The 19,910-nt window shown below is 42.3% G+C and overlaps 1 protein-coding gene across 1 annotated transcript in view; it reads right to left on the reverse strand.

The window, feature by feature from the left end:
* Positions 1-8,699: 8,699 nt before the first annotated feature.
* LOC309547223 (serine/threonine-protein kinase 38) overlaps positions 8,700-19,910 on the reverse strand; it is a 94,513-nt gene continuing 83,302 nt past the window's right edge. Inside the window, exons 12-14 of the mRNA XM_082247035.1 lie at positions 15,100-15,195; positions 13,350-13,444; positions 8,700-9,589 (exon numbers count right to left, since the gene is read on the reverse strand). Of these exons, the coding sequence (XP_082103161.1) occupies positions 9,462-9,589; positions 13,350-13,444; positions 15,100-15,195 (319 nt within the window). The 3' untranslated portion in view covers positions 8,700-9,461. The remainder of the gene's footprint in view (positions 9,590-13,349; positions 13,445-15,099; positions 15,196-19,910) is intronic.

A 19,910-nucleotide genomic window follows, 5' to 3' on the forward strand; every position in this document is an offset into this window, starting at 1 on the left:
TTGTAATACATAAGATATTATAAATCTATTCTTGTTTACTTTTTTCTACTTTTATGTGTAGCACCCTCTAGTGTGTGCTAGAAGTGAGTGTAGGCAAGCTATACTCTGACTCACAGTTAAGCTACCGAGTCTCTGGGTCAGGGTTTGTTAGTGGTCAGTGCTGGATGACTCATCCTGGCACATCTTAGGTGCCGCCCCCTGGTCCAGAAGGATGGAGAATCTTCTAAAACTAGAGCGTGGGGGTTAGGAGGAGCTACCTTTAATATTCATGGCGCCTTTGCCAATCCTCAGCAGGGGGCAGAGATAACACCATAAATAGACATGGGCCATGCCAGCAGGGCCAGACAAGAGGAAGATGGAGATACAGTGTTGAGGAGGCTGTTGGTTGAGTCCCCTTAGTCTGTGGGGGGGGGGGGGGTGTGACCTGCCTTGGCCTGGGGCTCAGGTGCTGGAGAGGTCCTGCAAAAGACACAAGGAATATTTCCTGTAGACACGGTAGCAAGAGAGGACAGAGTAAGCAGTGCAACACTGTTGGCAACCATCAAAGGGGGGGGGGGGGAGCCATATGTAGCCACTCTCCCTTGAGGACAGCGGTATGCTTAGGAGATCTCTCAGGGAAGGATAGAAGACCTAAGAGGCAGCCAGGTGGGCTGGTGAAGAGGCAGTTGCAGCCAGGTGGGTTGGTAGTGCCTGAAGAGGTGGTACTAGGATCAGTAGCCACAGAGGAGACATTACATGCTGTTTCACTATATCTGAGCTACACCTAAAGGGGCTGTGTGTTCCTGTCTGTAATGGGCTGTTGCTAAATCTGACAGGGAGCCTGTCAGATCATCGCAAGAGTGATTTAGCTGGAGGCTGGCATCTGATGACCACTGTCCCAATACAAGGGGAGGAAGGATTTGCCCAGCCGAAGCACCGAAGAACGAAGCCACCATATCAGGGACTCTTTCATTCCCCCGGCTCAGCCAGATCCGATTGTCCAGAGACTGCAAATTCTTGTCCCATTTGACCAGAATCCCCCTTTCAGGGACCTTGTATGGAACCGCCTCAAAGGTAGACACCATCCAGGCCAAGCACCAACATGCAAGTCTGGAGGGAATACCATCTGCTGGACAGGAGACAAATTACAGCCTGCAGTTTGTCCAGAGGAAGGAGCACTCTGGCTAAAGCCGTATGCAGAGTCAGACCCAGACAGTCCAGCTTTATGGATGGAACCAGAGCAGACTTCAAGCTGGTATGGTGATCTCCAGGTTTTCTACCAGAGCAGTAGGAGAAACCGCTCACAGGAGGAGGCCGTCCAAGTATCACAGTACCGCAATGTCCCATTGGCATAACAATGTTAGCACCACACCCAACACTTTCGTGAAGACCCGAGGAGCAGAAGCGAGACCAAAGGGTAACGCTACAAACTGATAATGCTCCTCTCCCACGGCAAAGCGGAGGAAGCGCTGGGGACCAACACAAATTGGAATGTGAAGGTAATAATCCTTGATGTCGATGGAGGAAAGAAAAATCCCCCTGATGCAGGGAAGCCACCACCGTGCAAACTTCTGCACCCGCACAAAGCAGTCCAGCGCCTTAAGGTCCAGAATTGGACGCACTTTTCCTTCCTGGGGACTGAAAACAGGTTTGAGCGAAAACCCCTGAAAACGTTTTGAAGTTGGAACTGGGACCATCACCCTTCAAAGAAAAAGGTCTTGCACCGCCCCCAAAAAGCAGACCGGGGACAGTCGCACGTTGGAAGGAAGAACCTTAGTGGAGGGTAAGAACAAAACTTGATCTTGTAGCTAGACCGAATGACCTCGTGGACCCACCTGACTTGCACCAGGGGAGTACACAGGTTCAGGAACCATATATAACCAAATTAACACAGCGCTAGCATACAAAACTTTAAATAATAATAGTGCACAATGTGTCCCCAAAAATGATTATAAAAGCATATAAAAGTTAAATAATCAATAAAACGTATCCCAAACAGTGTCCAAATGGGTGATCAATAAATATTCAATGAAACATATTCCAAACAATGTCCAAATAAGTGATCAGTCAATAAAGTGCAAGGTGCTCCAGTGCAAACATAGAAACATTCGTGCTCCAGGTGACTGTGCATGATTTAAAGTTTTGTATGCTAGCGCTGGGTTAATTTGGGTATATATGTTTTTCTGAGTTTTTTTACTTGGTGAGCAGCAGCTGCATTTTTAAAAAAAAATTTTTTTTGGTTATTCATTTATCACCCCCCCCCCTTTTTTCTTAGGTATAATATCACTTTACACCAGGTTCAGGAACCGGTGAAGATGTCCCCCCACCCCAGTTAGGGATGAGGGCGCACATTCATGCTGAAGGGGCCTTGTCCACGGGTCTGGAGAAGCCCGCTCTTGACTTGCTAGACCAAGTTTGCTTGAAACCTCCAGAGGAGGCCCCGAAGGGCTGCAATCCCTTGTCAGTAGACCATGAGGGAAGAAAAAACGTATGTGCCTAGGAAGGGCGCCCCACGTCTACAACGAGAGTCCTTGCCCTTAATAGCCTGCAGAAGAAAGGTACTCTTCCTCCCTGTGAGACATTTAATGATGTCATCCAGGGTAGCACCAAACAGGCAATCTCCATGAAAGGGAAGATCAGTCAAGGCCTTTTTAGGCGTCTGGTCCGCAGACCAGCATTTAAGCCAAAAGACCAGCCAAAGGACCACTGCCGAAACAGAGACGAGCAACTAGGGGAGACGCATCCAAAGAGACATCATAGATAAACTGCTGGTCCGCCAACTCAGCAAAGGCAGGGGGAGATACTCCACCTGCAGGTCACGGCACAAAAGTCTGGCCCATTTGGTCAGTCTGAGACACCAGGGTAATGGTGAATATCAGCCTCAGTGCTAAACCAGCCAGGGTGTACATATTGCAGGCCACAGCCGCTGTCTTCCTGTCAGCTGGTTCCTTAAAGGCCAGGGACTCTTCAACCGGAATCATGGTTGCCTTGTTTAATCTGGAAACCTGAGGGTCCACCACCAGTGGAACAGTCCACTTTTTAGGAATGGATTACTCATAGGGGTATCACCTATGAAAATCACTTAGGGACCCCAATGGGACACTTTGGTCGTCCCCACTATTTAGTGACAATTCTGTCAAAATAGGTGGGGAAAGGAAACCCCTTTGCTGCTCTAGATGGCTATGAATGCCAAAAGGTAACCTGTGCCTCCACCGCAGCTTCAGCTGCGTCCTCCATCTTTAAGGTCTCAAGAATAACTACAATAAGTACGTCCACTGACGCCTTTTCGTACACGGCTGCAGAAGTGAAGAATCCTCCTCACTATCTGAAGATTCAGGACGCGTGGTCGCAGACTCAACAGGGTGATCCACATCCACCGCGGCCAAATCAGATTCAGGATCTGAAGAGACAGATGAGGCAGGGGAATGCGGAGGGCCTTTATCCAGCCCGTCGCCCAAAAGCTACCTCCACCCGGGACACCAAGGACTCCAGGACCGCTATCAGTGCATCGATGGATGGGACCCGGACGGCCCCGCAGCCTCAGAGAGGGGATCAGGTGGGGAGATGTGCTCCAAAGACTCAATGAGTCACAAAGGGGACCCCACAAAAAAGTGTGAAACACTGCTAAGGGAAAACCCTCACTTCTCTGGCAGCCCACCCGGTTGCCAGCCACAGAGCACCAACTGATCCTCAGTAGAGAGGGAGAAGACCCCACCAGACTCACCATCAAGCAGAAACCAGGCACCACAGCCACTAGGAGAATCTGCACTGCATGCATGGCGATCAGGAAACAAAAAGATCTAGGAGTCAGTATCAGAGGATGAGGCAGGGCTCCCACCACCGAAATTGCCACCCAGAGGGGGGGCCCTGGCAGGAGACCCCACCAGGTACAGCCCCCCCCCCCCCCACAGTCGATCGCTGGAGGTGCACCCCCCTCCGCCAGCATAGCACCTTGCCCCTACCCTAGGCAGTGAACCAGGCCACCCCACAGCCTCAATGTCAATGAAGGGGGGGTGGATGCGGGGTGAGATGGCCCACAGGGACCACCAGACTGATAAGAGGCGTGCCTAACGGGAAGGAGGGAAATCCAGGGGTCCGACCGTGCCATCAAGGGGCCCACGTCTACCCCAAAACCCTCCAGAGGGAGTGGGGGGTCAGTCCCTTACTATACCAGGCGGGCACCGCTCCAGACAGAACCTCCTCTCCCTCAAAATGGGGGGGGGGGGGGGCCGTCGGCCAGGGGGAATGCTGCAACTTGGCCTGAGATCCGTTCGTATGCGACCTCGCGAGACGTTTAACTCGCAGGCCAGTCCCCGTCCAGTGGGGCTATCTCACGGCCGACCTAGCATGGAGCTGAGGTTCGCGCGCGCTCGCTGGCCAGACTGGGGTGACCACTGGATCTAGATTATCCAGCCCGTTGCCCAAAAAAAGACTAAAAAAGAAAACAAATTGCCAGGGCCAGAGGTCCCAGCAAGGAACTAGGTCCTTACTCCTGACTAGACAGAAAAAAAAGTACCTATAGCAGAGTGAGGGAGTATACCACCCTGGGACATCTTATAGGCATAGCCAGACTTTTTTTTGCCTAGTGTCCTAGTCCTGTAGGGGGCAGTATAACCCAATGGTTAACCACTTCTTGCGACTCGACATACCCTTCGTCGGCTCAGAGAAGTGGTTGTACCGGGGTGATGCCTGCAGCTAGAGGTATCCACCAGGTACTCTGCCCGGATCTCCACACGTCCGCCGACTGGTTGCAGTCCAGATCAAAGCCGAATTCAGCTTTGATCGGGTCTCGGAAGCGGCATGATGACGTCAAAGCCGGGCTACTCGGCGGCTAAAGGCTTTGAATTTAAAAACTGTCAGTATTCAAAAATTATGATTTTTTTTCCATTTTGAAAACATTGAAGTGCAGTGGAGGGGTCTGGGCCCCCGATCCTTACCTGTTACTGCCTATTACTACCACAAGGGATGTTTACATTGCTTGTGACAGCAATAAAAGTGATGAGATTATTATTTTTTTTTTTTTTTAAACTGTACTAAAATTAAATAGGGAAAAAAAACATTTTTAAAGCGTCATCGCTGTGAGCTCGTGCACGAAAGAAAATGCATACGTAATTCATGCTCGCAAATGAAAGCGGTGTTCAAACCACACGTGAGGTATCGGCGCGATTGCCAGAGCGAGAACAATAATTCTAAAAAAGAGCTACTCTAATTCTAAACTGGTAACCATTAAATGTTAAATGGTCGCCTATGGAGATTTTTATGTACCGTAGTTTGTCGACATTCCACGAGTGTGCGCAATTTTAAACTGTAACATGCTAGGTATCCATTTACTCGGCGTGACATCTTTCACAATATACAAAAAAATGGGCTAACTTTACTGTTTCGTTTTTTTTTTAAATGCAGTGAAATGCATTCCTTAAAAAAAAAATATAAAAATAAATGGCGTTTAAAAGACCGCTGAGCAAATACCGCGTGACAAAAAATATTGCAACGACCACCATTTTATTTTCCAAAAGTCTTTGCTAAAAAAATATATATATTGTCTGGGGGTTCTAAAGAAATTTTCTAGCTAAAAAAACAGATTTTAACTTGTAAACAACATGTGTCAGAAATGGGCTTGGTCCAAAAGTGGTTAAGAAGATCAGGAGCTGTGCCCATCAATGTACGAAAGATAATTAGGGTTACCATCTGTCTTGATTTCACGGACAGGATCGGATAGCAGCGAGTGTCATCGGACATGTCTCCGCTGACATCCGCTGCCCCTTAGGGATGCATGGAGTGTCCGAGTAGGTCCACCTGAAAAACTGACAGACGGACCTGATCGGAAAGCCCGTGTGAAAGGGCCTATTTTTATTTTTTTTTTTGTTTTATTTTCACAGTAGAAAAATAGCTAGTAGTAGTTGGTCACATTCAAGTGCAATTTGAAAAGTCAAGTTGAATGTGACCAACTACTGCTAGCTAAACTATGACCTGGACAAAAGAGAACCTTCATAGACATGGCACTATAAAGATACATTTTGACTAGTTGCTTCTACGAGTCACTTCACGGTTTTATTAAATAAGCCCAATGTTATGCATTTCCAACAGGAAATCTAATTTTATATTATACAACATACAAGGCCATGGAGCAGTTATTAATCAAATAAATGTACAAGAAAAGTAAATATACAAAGCATTTTATTTTCATTTTTTAAATTATTTTTACTTATGTTTTAACCACATCTGAAAACCATGGAAAATATTTGTCTGATATCTTAGAGTGATCCTGTCAACCAGGTTACACTTTAACAGCTGAATATATCAGTAGGACATGAAAGTAGCACTTGCGCAAGCTTAATATCCTGCTAATTAGTTTCCCAGTATGTGAATAAACTGATCTGTAATTCTCTTCAACCTCCGACACTTCCACAAGCTCTCATTTAGAGCACCAGCTACTCCAAACTTCCCTGCTGGACCTTGTGCTCAGGTAATCTTCTGTAATCACAGTTCAGAGTCTGTGTACCTGGCTGCACATAATCCCGGTGACAGCAGAGATTAATCAGATTCTAACACAAAGCACAGGCAGAGTTTAAGTGGTTTGTGTGCTAAACTCTGAAAACTCTGCCTGTGTTGTGATCAGCAACAGACTAAAGACTAGAGGCAGTGGCCAGCAGCCCTCTTGATGCCAGGGTCAGGAGGGAGGGGATCGGTTTGTATCAGTTGCTGTTATCAGAGAAAAAAGCCTCAGACACTTCTGGAAGTATTAAAAGGTAAACCCTTTATTGTCCAGCAGTCATTGATTTCTAGATGCCCAGGTCAAAGATAGTATCAGCATGCAGCAGTTACCTAGACAATCATTCTTCAACTATTTTGCATACCTAAAATGTTATAATTTTTAAAGGACATACACATAGGTTTTATTATTTGGTTTATTGCTAAATTTATTTATTTTGATATATTTTTTTTTTAAATATGGTCATTTAATTACAGCATTAAAGCGATATTAAAGTCTTGTTTTTTTTTTCCCCCTTAATAATAACAAACGTGTCTTACTCACCTGCTCTGTGCAGTTGTTTTGCACAGAGCAGCCCCGATCCTCCTCTTCTTGGGTCCCCCGTGCTCCTGGCCCCCTCCCATCTGCCAAGTGCCCCCAGAGAAAAGACCTTGCTCTGGGGCACCCAAGCAGGCTCTCTTCCTAGCTGCGGAAGACCTTTAGAACCACTTTGGAAAAAACTACAATGCAGTCTGAAGATGGCAGTGAGTCTTTCATGTGAAGGCATTTATTTTTCTCAAAGAAGCCTCCAGTTAACAGGTGATTACGATGTCCTAGCTCACATAGGGGTCAGATGACCGAGAAACCATGATTTTCGATCATCAGTGGAGACCCAAGCCATCAGTGACAGCCAGGTTTAAGAGCCACCAGCCGCACAAAGTGGCTAGTGGCTCTAAAGGTTTATAAACAAATCTCCTCTATGGATTGTGAGATGTTTACATACAGATGGTGGGTAGAAAGGTGAACTTATGAGCAGTTTATCCACAAACAGAGTAACTAATTAGAAGGATATCAGAATGAGTCAGTGCTACTTGAGGGCTTATTCACACCAGCTCTGATGGGCTGCCAAGCCACAGACAATGTCCTATTGCTTTAGTTCACATGCGCTGGAAAAAAGAAGGGCAAGTTTAACAGCACAGTATGTTCCATTGCACTACTATGCATAGGGATAATGAGGTGACAACTTAATAATTGAAAAAATGAAATCCAAATACTGCGATACGTTTTGCAACGCATCACACATTCACATTGCACACCTGCAGCCGCACCCGTACGTGTGACAGCTGGTGTGAATGAGCTCTAAAGCATAATAATCATATATTCAGACTGCAACATGTTACCCTAGGGTTTGCTTACAACAAGGTGATTTGCCTTATGTACTACTGGTTTAGTTCACACCAACATGCTGCTTTGGTGTGTGCTGCAAAAAAAGGACATGCTGCTTTTGTGTGCAGTGCTTTCTGATGTGCTATAACACATGGCAATGTGCTGCTGTGCGGAGGTTTAAGGTAGCAAGTTTGATCAAGTTTAAGAAAGAAAAAAAAAAAAGGCAAACTGCAATGCATTTTACAATGCATGCAGAAATGTACACCAGCAGGCGTGCAATATGTGCGCCCTAACATGCGCCTGCTGGTAGGAATGAGCCCTAAAGTGTTTAATTGTCTATATACAAATGTAACTGATCTTGAACCTATCTACAGATTCCAGCTAATAGAGAATTCAGCTTCACATGTTTTAGTATTTGCAGCCAAGCCTCTGTCAAGATTATCTTTGCCCTGCATAGAGTTGAGCAAGTCTGCTCAAGCACAACAGCTGCCTACATCTCAATAAGAGGTTTCATGAGCCGAGAGCGGAATTCCAGGTGAATCATTTTTATAGCTTTAAAATTGAATCACGAAAAATAAAAAACAAGGAGTGAACAGGGTGTACAGATGGGAGGCTACTAACATCACAACAAATGGATCTCTCATGCATGCTTAAATTGAAATCTGCTTACAGCTTCAATTGCTTAACAACATATACAATAAAAAGTGGTGGCTCAGGCACTTTTGTATTATTTGGTAGAATCTGCAGTTTCCCTCTAATACCCGACCTTTCCGCACATGTATTAACTAGAGTAATATTCAATATGAAGTACTCTTACATGCTGATTTGTTCCATCGCACCTTTCATGAATAAAGGCAAAAAGTGCATACAATAGTTTAATGCTGTAAAAATACCAAATATAAAGCAGAGTTTGCCTCGGTGCTATTTTTAAAGCACTTGAAATTCCACAAAGCAAATTACAAATAGAAAAAGAAATACAAGATAAGAAAAATTCAAATTTTCTTCACTGTTATTTTACAAACAAATTTGTCCTAGAAATCAACATAGAAAAAAAAAGCAAAATAAATAGTTTGGGCTCCACGTTCTTGAAACAGTCTAGAGTTTGTCATTTGGAATAACAAGTATGCTGATCCAAACTGGTGCAGACACAGTCTGATGTGGACAAAGTGCATGATGCTGCTGGTGCAGAAAGTGACTCTGAAAGCTGCAGAGGCCTTAGCGTCAGACAAAAATGAATCAAATATTTGGAGTACCAAAAGAATCTTCCACTGGGAAATAAATTTACACTGGACTGCAAAGAATAGGTAGAATAAAAACGGTACATAATTTTGGAAAGGTGACCAGGAATGGTAAAGGCAGCCACATGATCACAGATCACGTTTTAAATGTATGAGACTAGATTAAAAACAAGTAGTTGTGCAAGACTAATCCCTTTGATGGTGAAACTGAGTTTATGGCATTTTCCAGAGGATACAGGCTATGACATACGAAGGCATGGAAGTCAAAAACCTTCCATTGGTGCATACAGTCATGCTTAAATAAAGCACCAAAACAGGCCAGAGTCCTAAGGCAACCAAGTTAAAAATACTAATAGGTGAGCACTTGTGTCACAGCATAGAAAGTTTTATTTCCGTGGCCTGATAAAAGTTGGAAGTGCTCCTCTAGCTGTTAGTCCTTCAAAGCGCTTGTATGTGTAGTTGATGAAGACCCAATCCTTGTTCTTGAAGTCGGACTCGGGATGGTTGCTTGCACCTGGGGAAGAAAAGACTGTAAGAGGTTAAAAACCATCGCCAGCACTGCTGAAAATGTAACAAAAAAACTTTGAATTTAATGAAATACAGTATATTATTCTAGTATAGCAACTAATCTGTTTACTTCAATAGTGACTATACTTTGTTAAAAAATAAATAAAAAATATGAAAAATAGAGTAGCCCAGGCATGGATACACACCAAGATAAAATGGATATAAAAAGTCTACACACCCCTGTTAAAATGCCAGGCAGGTTTCTGTGATGTAAAAAAATGACAAAGATAAATAATTTCAGAACTTTTTCCATCTTTAATGTGACCTATAAACTGTACAACTCAGTTGAACAACAAACTGAAATCTTTTAGGTGGAGGGAAGTAAAAATAAAAAAGTAGAATAATATGGCTGCATAAGTGTGCACACTCTTACAAATACTTTGTTGAAGCACCTTTTGATTTTATTACAGCACTCAGTCTTTTTGGGTATGAGTCTGTTAGCATGGCGCATCTTGACTTGGCAATATTTGCCCACTCTTCTTTGCAAAAACACTCCAGATCTGTCAGATTGCAAGGGCATCTCATGAGCACAGCCCTTTTCAGATCACCCCACAGATTTTCAATCAGATTCAGGTCAGGGCCATCCTAAAACTTTGATCTTCTTCTGGTGAAGCCATTCCTTTGTTGATTTGGATGTATGCTGAAAGATGAAGTTCCTCTTCATGTTCAGCTTTTTAGCAAAGCCTGAAGGTTTTGTGCCAATATTGACTGCTATTTGGAACTAATCATAATTTCCTCTACCTTGACTGAGGCCCCTGTTTCAGCTGAAGAAAAACAGCCCCAAAGCATGATTTCGCTGGGAGTATGGTGTTCTTTGGTGATGTGCAGTGTTTTTGCGCCCATCATACCGTTTGGAATTATGGCCAAAAAGTTCAAACTTGGTTTCATGAAACCATAACACATTTTCCCACATGCTTTTGGGAGACTTCAGATGTGGTTTTTCAAAATATAGCCAGGCTTGGATGTTTTTCTTCATATGAAAATGCTTCCTTCCTGCCACTCTACTACATAGCCCAGACATATGAAGAATACGGGAGATTTTTGTCACATGTACCCCACAACTAATGCTTGCCAGATATTCCTGCAGCTCCTTTAATGTTGCTGTAGGCCTCTTGGCAGCCCCCCTGACCAGTTTTCTTCTCGTCTTTTCAACAATTTTGGACAGATGTCATTCTTTGTAATGTCACTGTTGTGCCATATTTCCTCCACTTGATAATGACAGTCTTCACTGTGTTCCATGTTATATCTAATGCCTTGTAAATTCTTTGTACCCTTCTCCTGACTGATACATTTTAACAATGAGATCCCTCAGATGCTTTGGAAGCTCTCTGCGGACCATGGCTTTTGCTGTAGGATGCGACTAAGAAAATGTCAGTAAAGACCTACTAGAACAGCTGAACTTTATTTGGGGTTAATCAGAGGCACATTAAATAATGTCAGGTGTGTACTGACTCCTATTTACCATGAGTTTGAATGTTATTGTCTAATTCTGAACACAGCTACATCCCCAGCTATAAGAGGGTGTACTTATGCAACCACGTTATTTTCGTTTTTTTATTTTTACCCCCCCCCCCCCCAAAAAAAAAAAAATATTTCAGTTTGTTTTTCAACTGAGTTGTATAGTTTAGAGGTCACATTAAGGGTGGAAAAAGTTTTGAAATTATTTATCTTTTTTTTTTTTTTTTTACATCACAGAAACCTGACATTTTAACATGGGTGTGTAGACTTCTTATATCCACTGTAGAGGCAATGTTCCAGGACGAGGTGAGATGATACTCCAAAATCTGGCAACCGTGGATTGATAGATTTTCGCCCCCAAATTTTAAAGCCTCTCTTATGGAGCCTTAGCGGTCTGGTTATATTAGTTGGTTGAATGTCCTCTTGGGACCATGGCCGGTTCAATCCCCAGAACCATCCTTCTCCTTTTACCTCACCACTACTTCTCTACCTTTTCTTCTTGTTTATCAGTACATTGCTGGATATTTCACTGACTTTGCTTGGTGTTAGTTCCCCCCCCCCCCCCGGGGCCATGGCTGGGGTGGGCCACCAGATTGTCAGCTCTTTATCTTTTTCTACCTCTACTTGAGCTATCAGGTTGCTTAAAACCATCATTTGACAGAATATTTTTGTCCACAAGTTGATTGGCCTATAACCTATTGTGTACAGTTGTCGTTTGTTTTAATATGTTTGTTTTAATATGTTTATGTACCACTCCCTGTGTGGAAGCATTCCCTATTTTAGGATACTTGATTTAATTAAATATTTGAATATAAAAAAAAATAAAAAATTGAAAAAAGACACCAGTACTAAGAGAAATATGGAGGCTACAGCTGTTGACCTCCTGAGCATGTTAACTGTCTGGCTGTCTTTGACTTCTTTATTTTGAGTCACTAACCTTGAATATGCCACCATCTTGCTAAGGTAACTTTAAAGGGATAAGCTCACCTTTGGAACAGGTTACATGTTCCTCCCATTTCCAGCATCTGCAGCCTCTCCCCCCCTCCATGTGATAGCGGGTAAGGGATCTTCTCCCCGCACCCAATGTCACCATTCGAAAACCGTGTGGCCAACAGGAGCTCCACCCACGCAGGCACATCATTCATTCACAGTTTTCTGTGAATTAATACCTACAAAAACTTTCAGCCACTGAGGGCTTGTAACTCTTAATGAGCTGCGTTCGCTGGTGAGTGATTTCATGATTCATGGATCTTCCGGCTCTCAGGTAACCGCTTGCCTAAACGAGGTACGAGCAGACCGCTATGCTGAAAGTCTGCAGGAGCTGGACATTGCACCTATGATCTGCTGATAGTGGATGCAATGCTCTGCAGGCTCCTTAACCCCTTTGCACCTAAGCGTAAAACAAATCTAAATACCTAAGCACAATTTTTAAACTTTGACATGTGTTAGGAAAAACTGTACATATCATCACAACTACTTTGTGCATCCAGGTGAATTATACCTTGTTTTTTTCAGGACAAATTGGGAGATTGGGGGAAGAAAAAGAAAAAAGGGGGGAGTTTTCTCCCTCCACTTTACTGATGCTTTACTTAAGCCACACCTGCTAACTGTATGCATGTTGTATGCGATGGGCCAAATCAGGGGTGTTCGTATGATGGAGACACCGATATTGCCTTAGTTTACCCTCACCTAGTCGCCCACAACTGTGCTGATGATTGTGTGGGGATGGGTGGAGAGCTTGGGTGCCTTTGGTGTTTGATACATACTTGCCTTGTACATGTGTAACGTGCATTTTGCATTTGATGGAGATATAATTATTTACATCAGATGTGGAATTTATAATTCTTATTTGTGATATATTGCACTTTGTATTTATTGAAAACATAATCAACATTTATTATTAATAAAAAAAAAGGGGAGGGATAAGCAAATATGTGGCCCTACAAAATAAAGTCTAGTCCAGCTTTTCTGATGCATCACCCAAAATTGTCCCCCATTCACAACCCTTTCTTTAGCGCTCTTAAAGAAATGGAGGAGATAACATGAAAAGCCATCAATAGGGGGGACCAGGACAAATCTTACCTCAGGATAGGAATTGCACTGTCTACATATTGGGACAAATATGGTAGCATTAATACACTATGCTGCTAAGGGCCCCCAGTATTTCTGTACAGCAACTCTTTAAAATCTTCTCATCTCAAATTTTACATGCACTAGAAATTTGCTTATACTTGAGATTAGCAGCTTACCCATTGGTTTCAGAATATCTGAATCTGGAAATTCATCAAAATTTGAAGTGTCATCAATACTTTTTATTTCGATGGGTATAGCAGCAGGTCTTTCTCTGAAAATTAAATAGTAATAAAATATTTAAATAAATGTAACCATTATAGTTAAACTCAAGAAAAACCAGCTACATAGACATTTAAAATACATATACAGTAGGTCACAAAAGTGAGTACACCCTTTACATTTTTCACTGAAGAAATTACACTTTGCTACAATGTAAAAATAGTGAGTGTACAGCTTGTATAACACTGTAAATTTGTTTTCCCCTCAAAATAACTCAACACAGCCATTCATGCCTAAACCACTGGCAACAAATGTGAGTACACCCCTAAGGGAAAATATCCAAATTGGGCCCAATCAGCCAATTTCCCTCCCCGATGTCATGTAACTCGTTAGTGTTACAAGGTCTCGGGTGTGAATGGGGAGCAGGGGTGTTAAATTTGGTGTTATCGATCACACTCTCTCATACTGATCACTGGAATTCAACATGGCACCTCATGGCAAAGAACTCTCTGAGGATCTGAAAAAAAGAATTGTTGCTCTACGTAAAGATTGTCTAGGCTACAAGAAGATAGAAAAGACCCTGAAACTGAGCTGCAGCATGGTGGCCAAAACCATACAGCGGTTTAACAGGACAGGACAAAAACATCAGAGACAGACTGATATTCTGCAAAAGGTACAGGTATTGGACTGCTGATGATTGGGATAAAGTCATTTAATCTCCGATGAATCCCCTTTCTGATTGTTTGGGACATCCAGAAAAAAACCTTGCCCAGAGAAGAAAAGGTGAGCGCTACCATCAGTCCTGTGTCGTGCAAACGGCAAAGAATCCTGAGATTATTCATTTGTGTGGTTGCTTCTCAGTCAACGGAGTGGGCTCACTCACAATTTTGCCTAAGAACAGAGCCATGAATAAAGAATGGTACAAAAAGAGAGCAACTTCTCCCAACCATCCAAGAACAGTTTGGTGACGAACAATGCCTTTTTCAGCATGATGGAGCACCTTCCCATAAGGCAAAAGTGATAATGAAGTTGCTTGGGGAACAATAAATCAAAATTTTGGGTCCATGGCCAGTAAACTCCCCAGACCATAATTCCATTGAGAACTTGTGGTCAATCCTCAAGAGGCAGGTGAAAAGAGAAAAACAAACCCCACAAATTCTGACAAACTCAAAGCTTTGATTATGCAAGAATGGGCTGCCATCAGTCAGTATGTGGCCTAGAAGTTCCTTGACAGCATGCCAGGGCGAATTGCAGAGGTCTTGAAAAAGAAGGGTCAACACAGAAAAAATTGACTCTTTGCAAAAACTTAATGTAATTGTCAATAAAAGCCTTTGGTACTTATGAAATGCTTGTAATTATATGTCAGTATACCATAGTAACATCTGACAAAACTATCTAAAAACAATGAAGCAAAGGACTGTGAAAATTACTATTTGTGTCATTCTCAAAACTTTTGGCCATGACTAAATATTATCATGTAATCATATCCTGGGTTACCCTTAAAATAATTTTAACAATTTCTCATATTTTGTTATTTTTGCAAGTTTCCAATAAAACCTGAAATAAAATTATAAAAAAAAGCTGGTCTTTGACCATGCCCAATGCTTGCCACCATAGGCCTTACCTTATGAGGCCACTCCATAAAATGTTATCTTTATCAAGAAAGACAGAAACCTGCGCACTAGGGCACAATGACCAGACACTTACCTAATGTGTTCCCAGTCAACACCTTCAAAGAAAGAGTTAGATTTGATCTCTTCTACACCAGAAGCACCAATTCGTTGCTCTGACTCACAGCAGAAACTGAAAGCATACAAAAAAAGAAAATAAGAAGACGTACAGAAATATTTCCTCATTCCATCCTTCGGTAAATACACCTATATCAACATTTTTATTTATTTTGTTTAATACCCCCTATACATACATTTGTACATATAACTATTCAAAGGGTTTTTTTTTTATCTTATCTTCATGTGAACCCAATCCTAGACTGTTTTTTTTAATGGACAACCTGCCAAGAAAAAAAAAAAAAAAAGTATGGGCAGCTCAAATGTTACTTTACATACACACATCAATGATAATATACTATACTCCTGAATGTATTTTAAAACATAAGCATAATTCACCCAGTGAAAGAGCATGTACATTTGTTCTGTGAGCATGGGGCAAAAAAAAAAAAAAAAAATGAATGTTAGTACATTTTCTGTGCTGGTCGAATGTTTTAATTGATTTAAAAACAGAAAATACTGTATTTCGCCATTAGATGGCCTTGTGTATCATGGGAAATTCCTATGATACTTTGCAACATCTGCTGTGCATGATGCTGTGTTCTTCAATTTAAGATCCTGCCGATCGCCAGCAATACATTTACATTTAGCTGGCACCATGACAACCCTAAGTCGTGGTGTACTTCCTGGTTTAGAGGTTTGCGTGTGCATGCCTCCTGCTAACCTGTGCTGTGAATGGACAAAGCACAAGTTTGTCAGCGGGTTACAGCCAATCATTTCGGCTGGATATCTGCAGATCTGTGTGTTGTCTGGCTGGATTTCTCCCTGCCATCGGTTATGGTTTAGAAATGAAAGCCAGGAGAGACCCAGCCAGATGATCAGTGAATAAAAGCAGCATACATATACTTGCATACACTTGTTAGGCACAAAGTAAACCCCTTGATTGCCCTCCTGATCATGCCTGTCACCCAGCCAGTGCCATTAGTAGAGTGTCAGAGTACAGTATTATCATGGATCACCATATTAGTGTAATTAGCAACGTCAGTGTCAGTTAGGTGTCCTTCCCAGCAAGTGTCAGCGCCAAATTGCCCGCCACACTATCAAACACAAAATAAGTCGCTGATCTCTGCCATTACTAGTATAGTGTCTGTACGGATGAGTACTATACTATTATTAGGGATAGACCAATATGTTTTTTTTCAGAGCCAATACCGATATTTTGGTCACAAAGTATCGGTATCGGCTGATATGGGCTGATATTTCATACATTTAAAGTTTTGAAAAATAAAGATAATTTATGACACAAATCTGGTACTGAACATGTTAATGTTTGTTTATTAACTTTTTTAACATTAAAGGCTCGTTCTTCACACCTACCTGCATGAAAACGAATAGGAAAACCGCACAGCTTTCACATGCAGGTACATCAGTTTCGTATTATGCGATTGTGAATACATATCTGCAGTATCTGCACTGCTGCAGTTGTGCACTCACTCACTGCAATGATTTTAAATCACTACTGCAGTCAGTGCAAAACTGCTAGAAAAAAAAGTTAGACAAAAGCTAGACAGTGGATTGGAGTGGACACTAGTACTACTACACTTTTCAATACTCCCAGTTAAGTAGAACAATATTATAGTGCAGAAAGCAGAACATTTCAGCATGTTCACCTGTAAAACAGTTTCTGTTTTTCCATACATTGCTGCCACTTCATTAACACGATTACTTACAGGACAGGAGAGGAAAGAGGAGCAGAGATATATTCTAGCATGAGAGGCAAGTCTTTTGTAGTGTGCCTCATTTTCTTTCCACCACTGAAGAGGATCACCACTTCTTTTGTCAATTACTAGTTCATTCAAATTGAGATGAAGTTCATCATCCAGGCTCATTATTGCAGATTCAGAAGAATCCTCTGCATGAGGCCCCAATAAAAACACTGAACATGCCATCAATTCGACCACGATGAAGATTCTCTTCTGTTTGTGGTCTTCTTTTTGGACATTTTTCTGTTTTTGCAGCATCCTGCTCTTCCAGATTATAAAAATGCTGTTCTGGACTTGACTTTTTGGCAGGAACCTCATGCCCCTCCTGTTGAATACCTTCTGTCAGCCATTGTTTTGCCTTGGCCAATACATCATCAGAAGAGAAAGCATGGTTCTTGTATCGAGGATCCAAAAGACTTGCCAGCACAACATTTTTAATCTGTTCATGCTTCTCAAACCTATATCAATTAAAGCTCTCTGGCTCGACAGACCATCATTTAGAAGTTGGAGGGTGTTGTGTGCCATGCAACTGAGGTCTGACACATCAGCAAGCCTCATTCCTTTCCGCACGTTTGCTTCGCTGTCTCCAAGGAGCACACGCATCACTCGGTCTTTGTTGATTCCCCAGTCTTCAAGCATGCCTAGAAACATTTCTCTACTGTACTCAGTGTGGGGTCCTTGCATAACTTTTATATTCAACGCCAATTTACTTTTTGTCCATCTGCTGTCAATGAAGTTTCATGTAAGATTCATTAGTCACTCTGTTTGTCCTGACCAGCAGTCAGTCATGAATGAGAGTGAGTTGCCAGCATTATCTGGTTGCAGCATAGCCTTTACTTTCTTACCGACCTTTTGGTGAATCTTTCGCAGCATTTTGGTTCGATAATACGTCCCACTCTTCAGTGTGTACCTTGGCTCAACTATGGACATCAACCATTTAAATCCAGAGTCAGAAACCATTGTAAATGGCTGGTTATCAGTGACCATCATCTCTGTGATTACTCTGTTCAGCAGTTGGGATCTTCCATCTGAATTTATCTACCTGTTTTTTTTTTTTTTCTGAAACCAATCTCTTGGATAGTGGAGGAGGTATTTCACATTGTGATTCATGTTGTTTTTTCTGTGCTGCATGGTACAGTGGGGATCGAAAGTTTGGGCACCCCAGGTAAAAATTTGTATTAATGTGCATAAAGAAGCCAAGGAGAGATGGAAAAATCTCCAAAAGGCATCAAATTACAGATAAGACATTCTTATAATATGTCAACAAAAGTTAGATTTTATTTCCATCATTGACACTTTCAAAATTACAGAAAACAAAAAAATGGTGTCTGCAAAAGTTTGGGCACCCTGCAGAATTTAGAACATGCCCCCTTTGCAAGGCTGAGACCTGCCAGTGTCATGGATTGTTCTCAATCATCGTCTGGGAAGACCAGGTGATGTCAATCTCAAAGGTTTTAAATGCCCAGACTCATCTGACCTTGCCCCAACAATCAGCACCATGGGATCTTCTAAGCAGTTGTCTAGAAAACTGAAAATAGTTGACGCTCACAAAGCTGGAGAAGGCTATAAGAAGATAGCAAAGCGTTTTCAGATGTCAATATCCCCTGTTCGGAATGTAATTAAGAAATGGCAGTCATCAGGAACAGTGGAAGTTAAAGCAAGATCTGGAAGACCAAGAAAAATAGACAGAACAGCTCGCAGGATTGTGAGAAAAACAATTAAAACCCATGTTTGACTGCACAATCCCGCCAGAAAGATCTGGCAGACACTGGAGTTGTGGTACACTATTCAACTATAGATACTTGTACCAATATGGTCTTCATGGAAAAGTCATCAGAAGAAAACCTCTTCTACGTCCTCCACAAAAATCAGCATTTGAACTTTGCAAATGAACATATAGACAAGCCTGATGCATTTTGGAAACAAGTTCTGTGGACCGATGAGGCCGGAATGAGCAAAGGTACGTTTGGAGAAGAAGGGGCACAGAATTTAATGAAAAGAACCTCTGTCCAACTGTTAAGCATGGGGGTGGATCAATCATGCTTTGGGGTTGTATTGCAGCCAGTGGCACAGGGAACATCTCACGAGTAAAAGGTAAAATGGATTCAATAAAATTTCAGCAAATTTTGGATGGTAACTTGATGCCATCTGTGAAAAAGCTGAAGTTAAAGAGAGGATGGCTTCTACAAATGGATAATGATCCTAAACACACCTCTAAATCCACGGGGGATTACATCAAGAGGCGTAAACTGAAGGTTTTGCCATGGCCTTCACAATCTCCTGACCTTAACATAATTGAAAATCTATGGATAGACCTTAAAAGAGCAGTGCGTGACAGACAGCCCAGAAATCTCAAAGAACTGGAAGACTTTTGTAAGGAAGAATGGGCAAAGATACCTTGAAACAAGAATTGAAAGACTCTTGGCTGGCTACAAAAAGCATTTACAAGCTGTGATACTTGCCAAAGGGGGCAGTAAAACATATTAATTCTGCAGGGTGCAAAAACTTTTGCAGACACCATTTTTTTGTTTTCTGTTATTTTGAAAGTGTAAATGATAGAATAAAAATCTAACTTTTGTTGACATATTATAAGAATGTCTAATCTGTAATTTGATGCCTTTTGGAGATTTTTCCATCTTTCCTTGGCTTCTTTATGCACATTAATACAAATTTTTACCTGGGGTGCCCAAACTTTCGATCCCCACTGTATAATTCAACATGATGAACTCTTAGATGGGCCCAAAGATATGACGTATTTTTGTTTTTTGCAGTTACTGATACCATGCTTACATGCTCGATCCCGTAGTCTGACCGAATAACTTTGTGGACCCACTTGACCTGTACCAGGGAGGTCCATGGATCCAGAAACCAGTAAAGACGCCACCCCCCCCCCCCCCCCCCGGATGAGGGTGTCCCATAATGCAGAGGCAGCCTTATCCACAAGTCTGAAAGAGCCTCTGGTTGAGGCCCTGACTTTTGATCCCCAATCTTGAGACCCTCAGAGATGAAGAGGCCGTTTAGGAGCCGA

This window comes from Pelophylax lessonae, assembly GCF_965119305.1.
Source record: "Pelophylax lessonae genome assembly, chromosome: 2".
In the NCBI taxonomy this organism is placed as follows: Eukaryota; Metazoa; Chordata; class Amphibia; order Anura; family Ranidae; genus Pelophylax; species Pelophylax lessonae.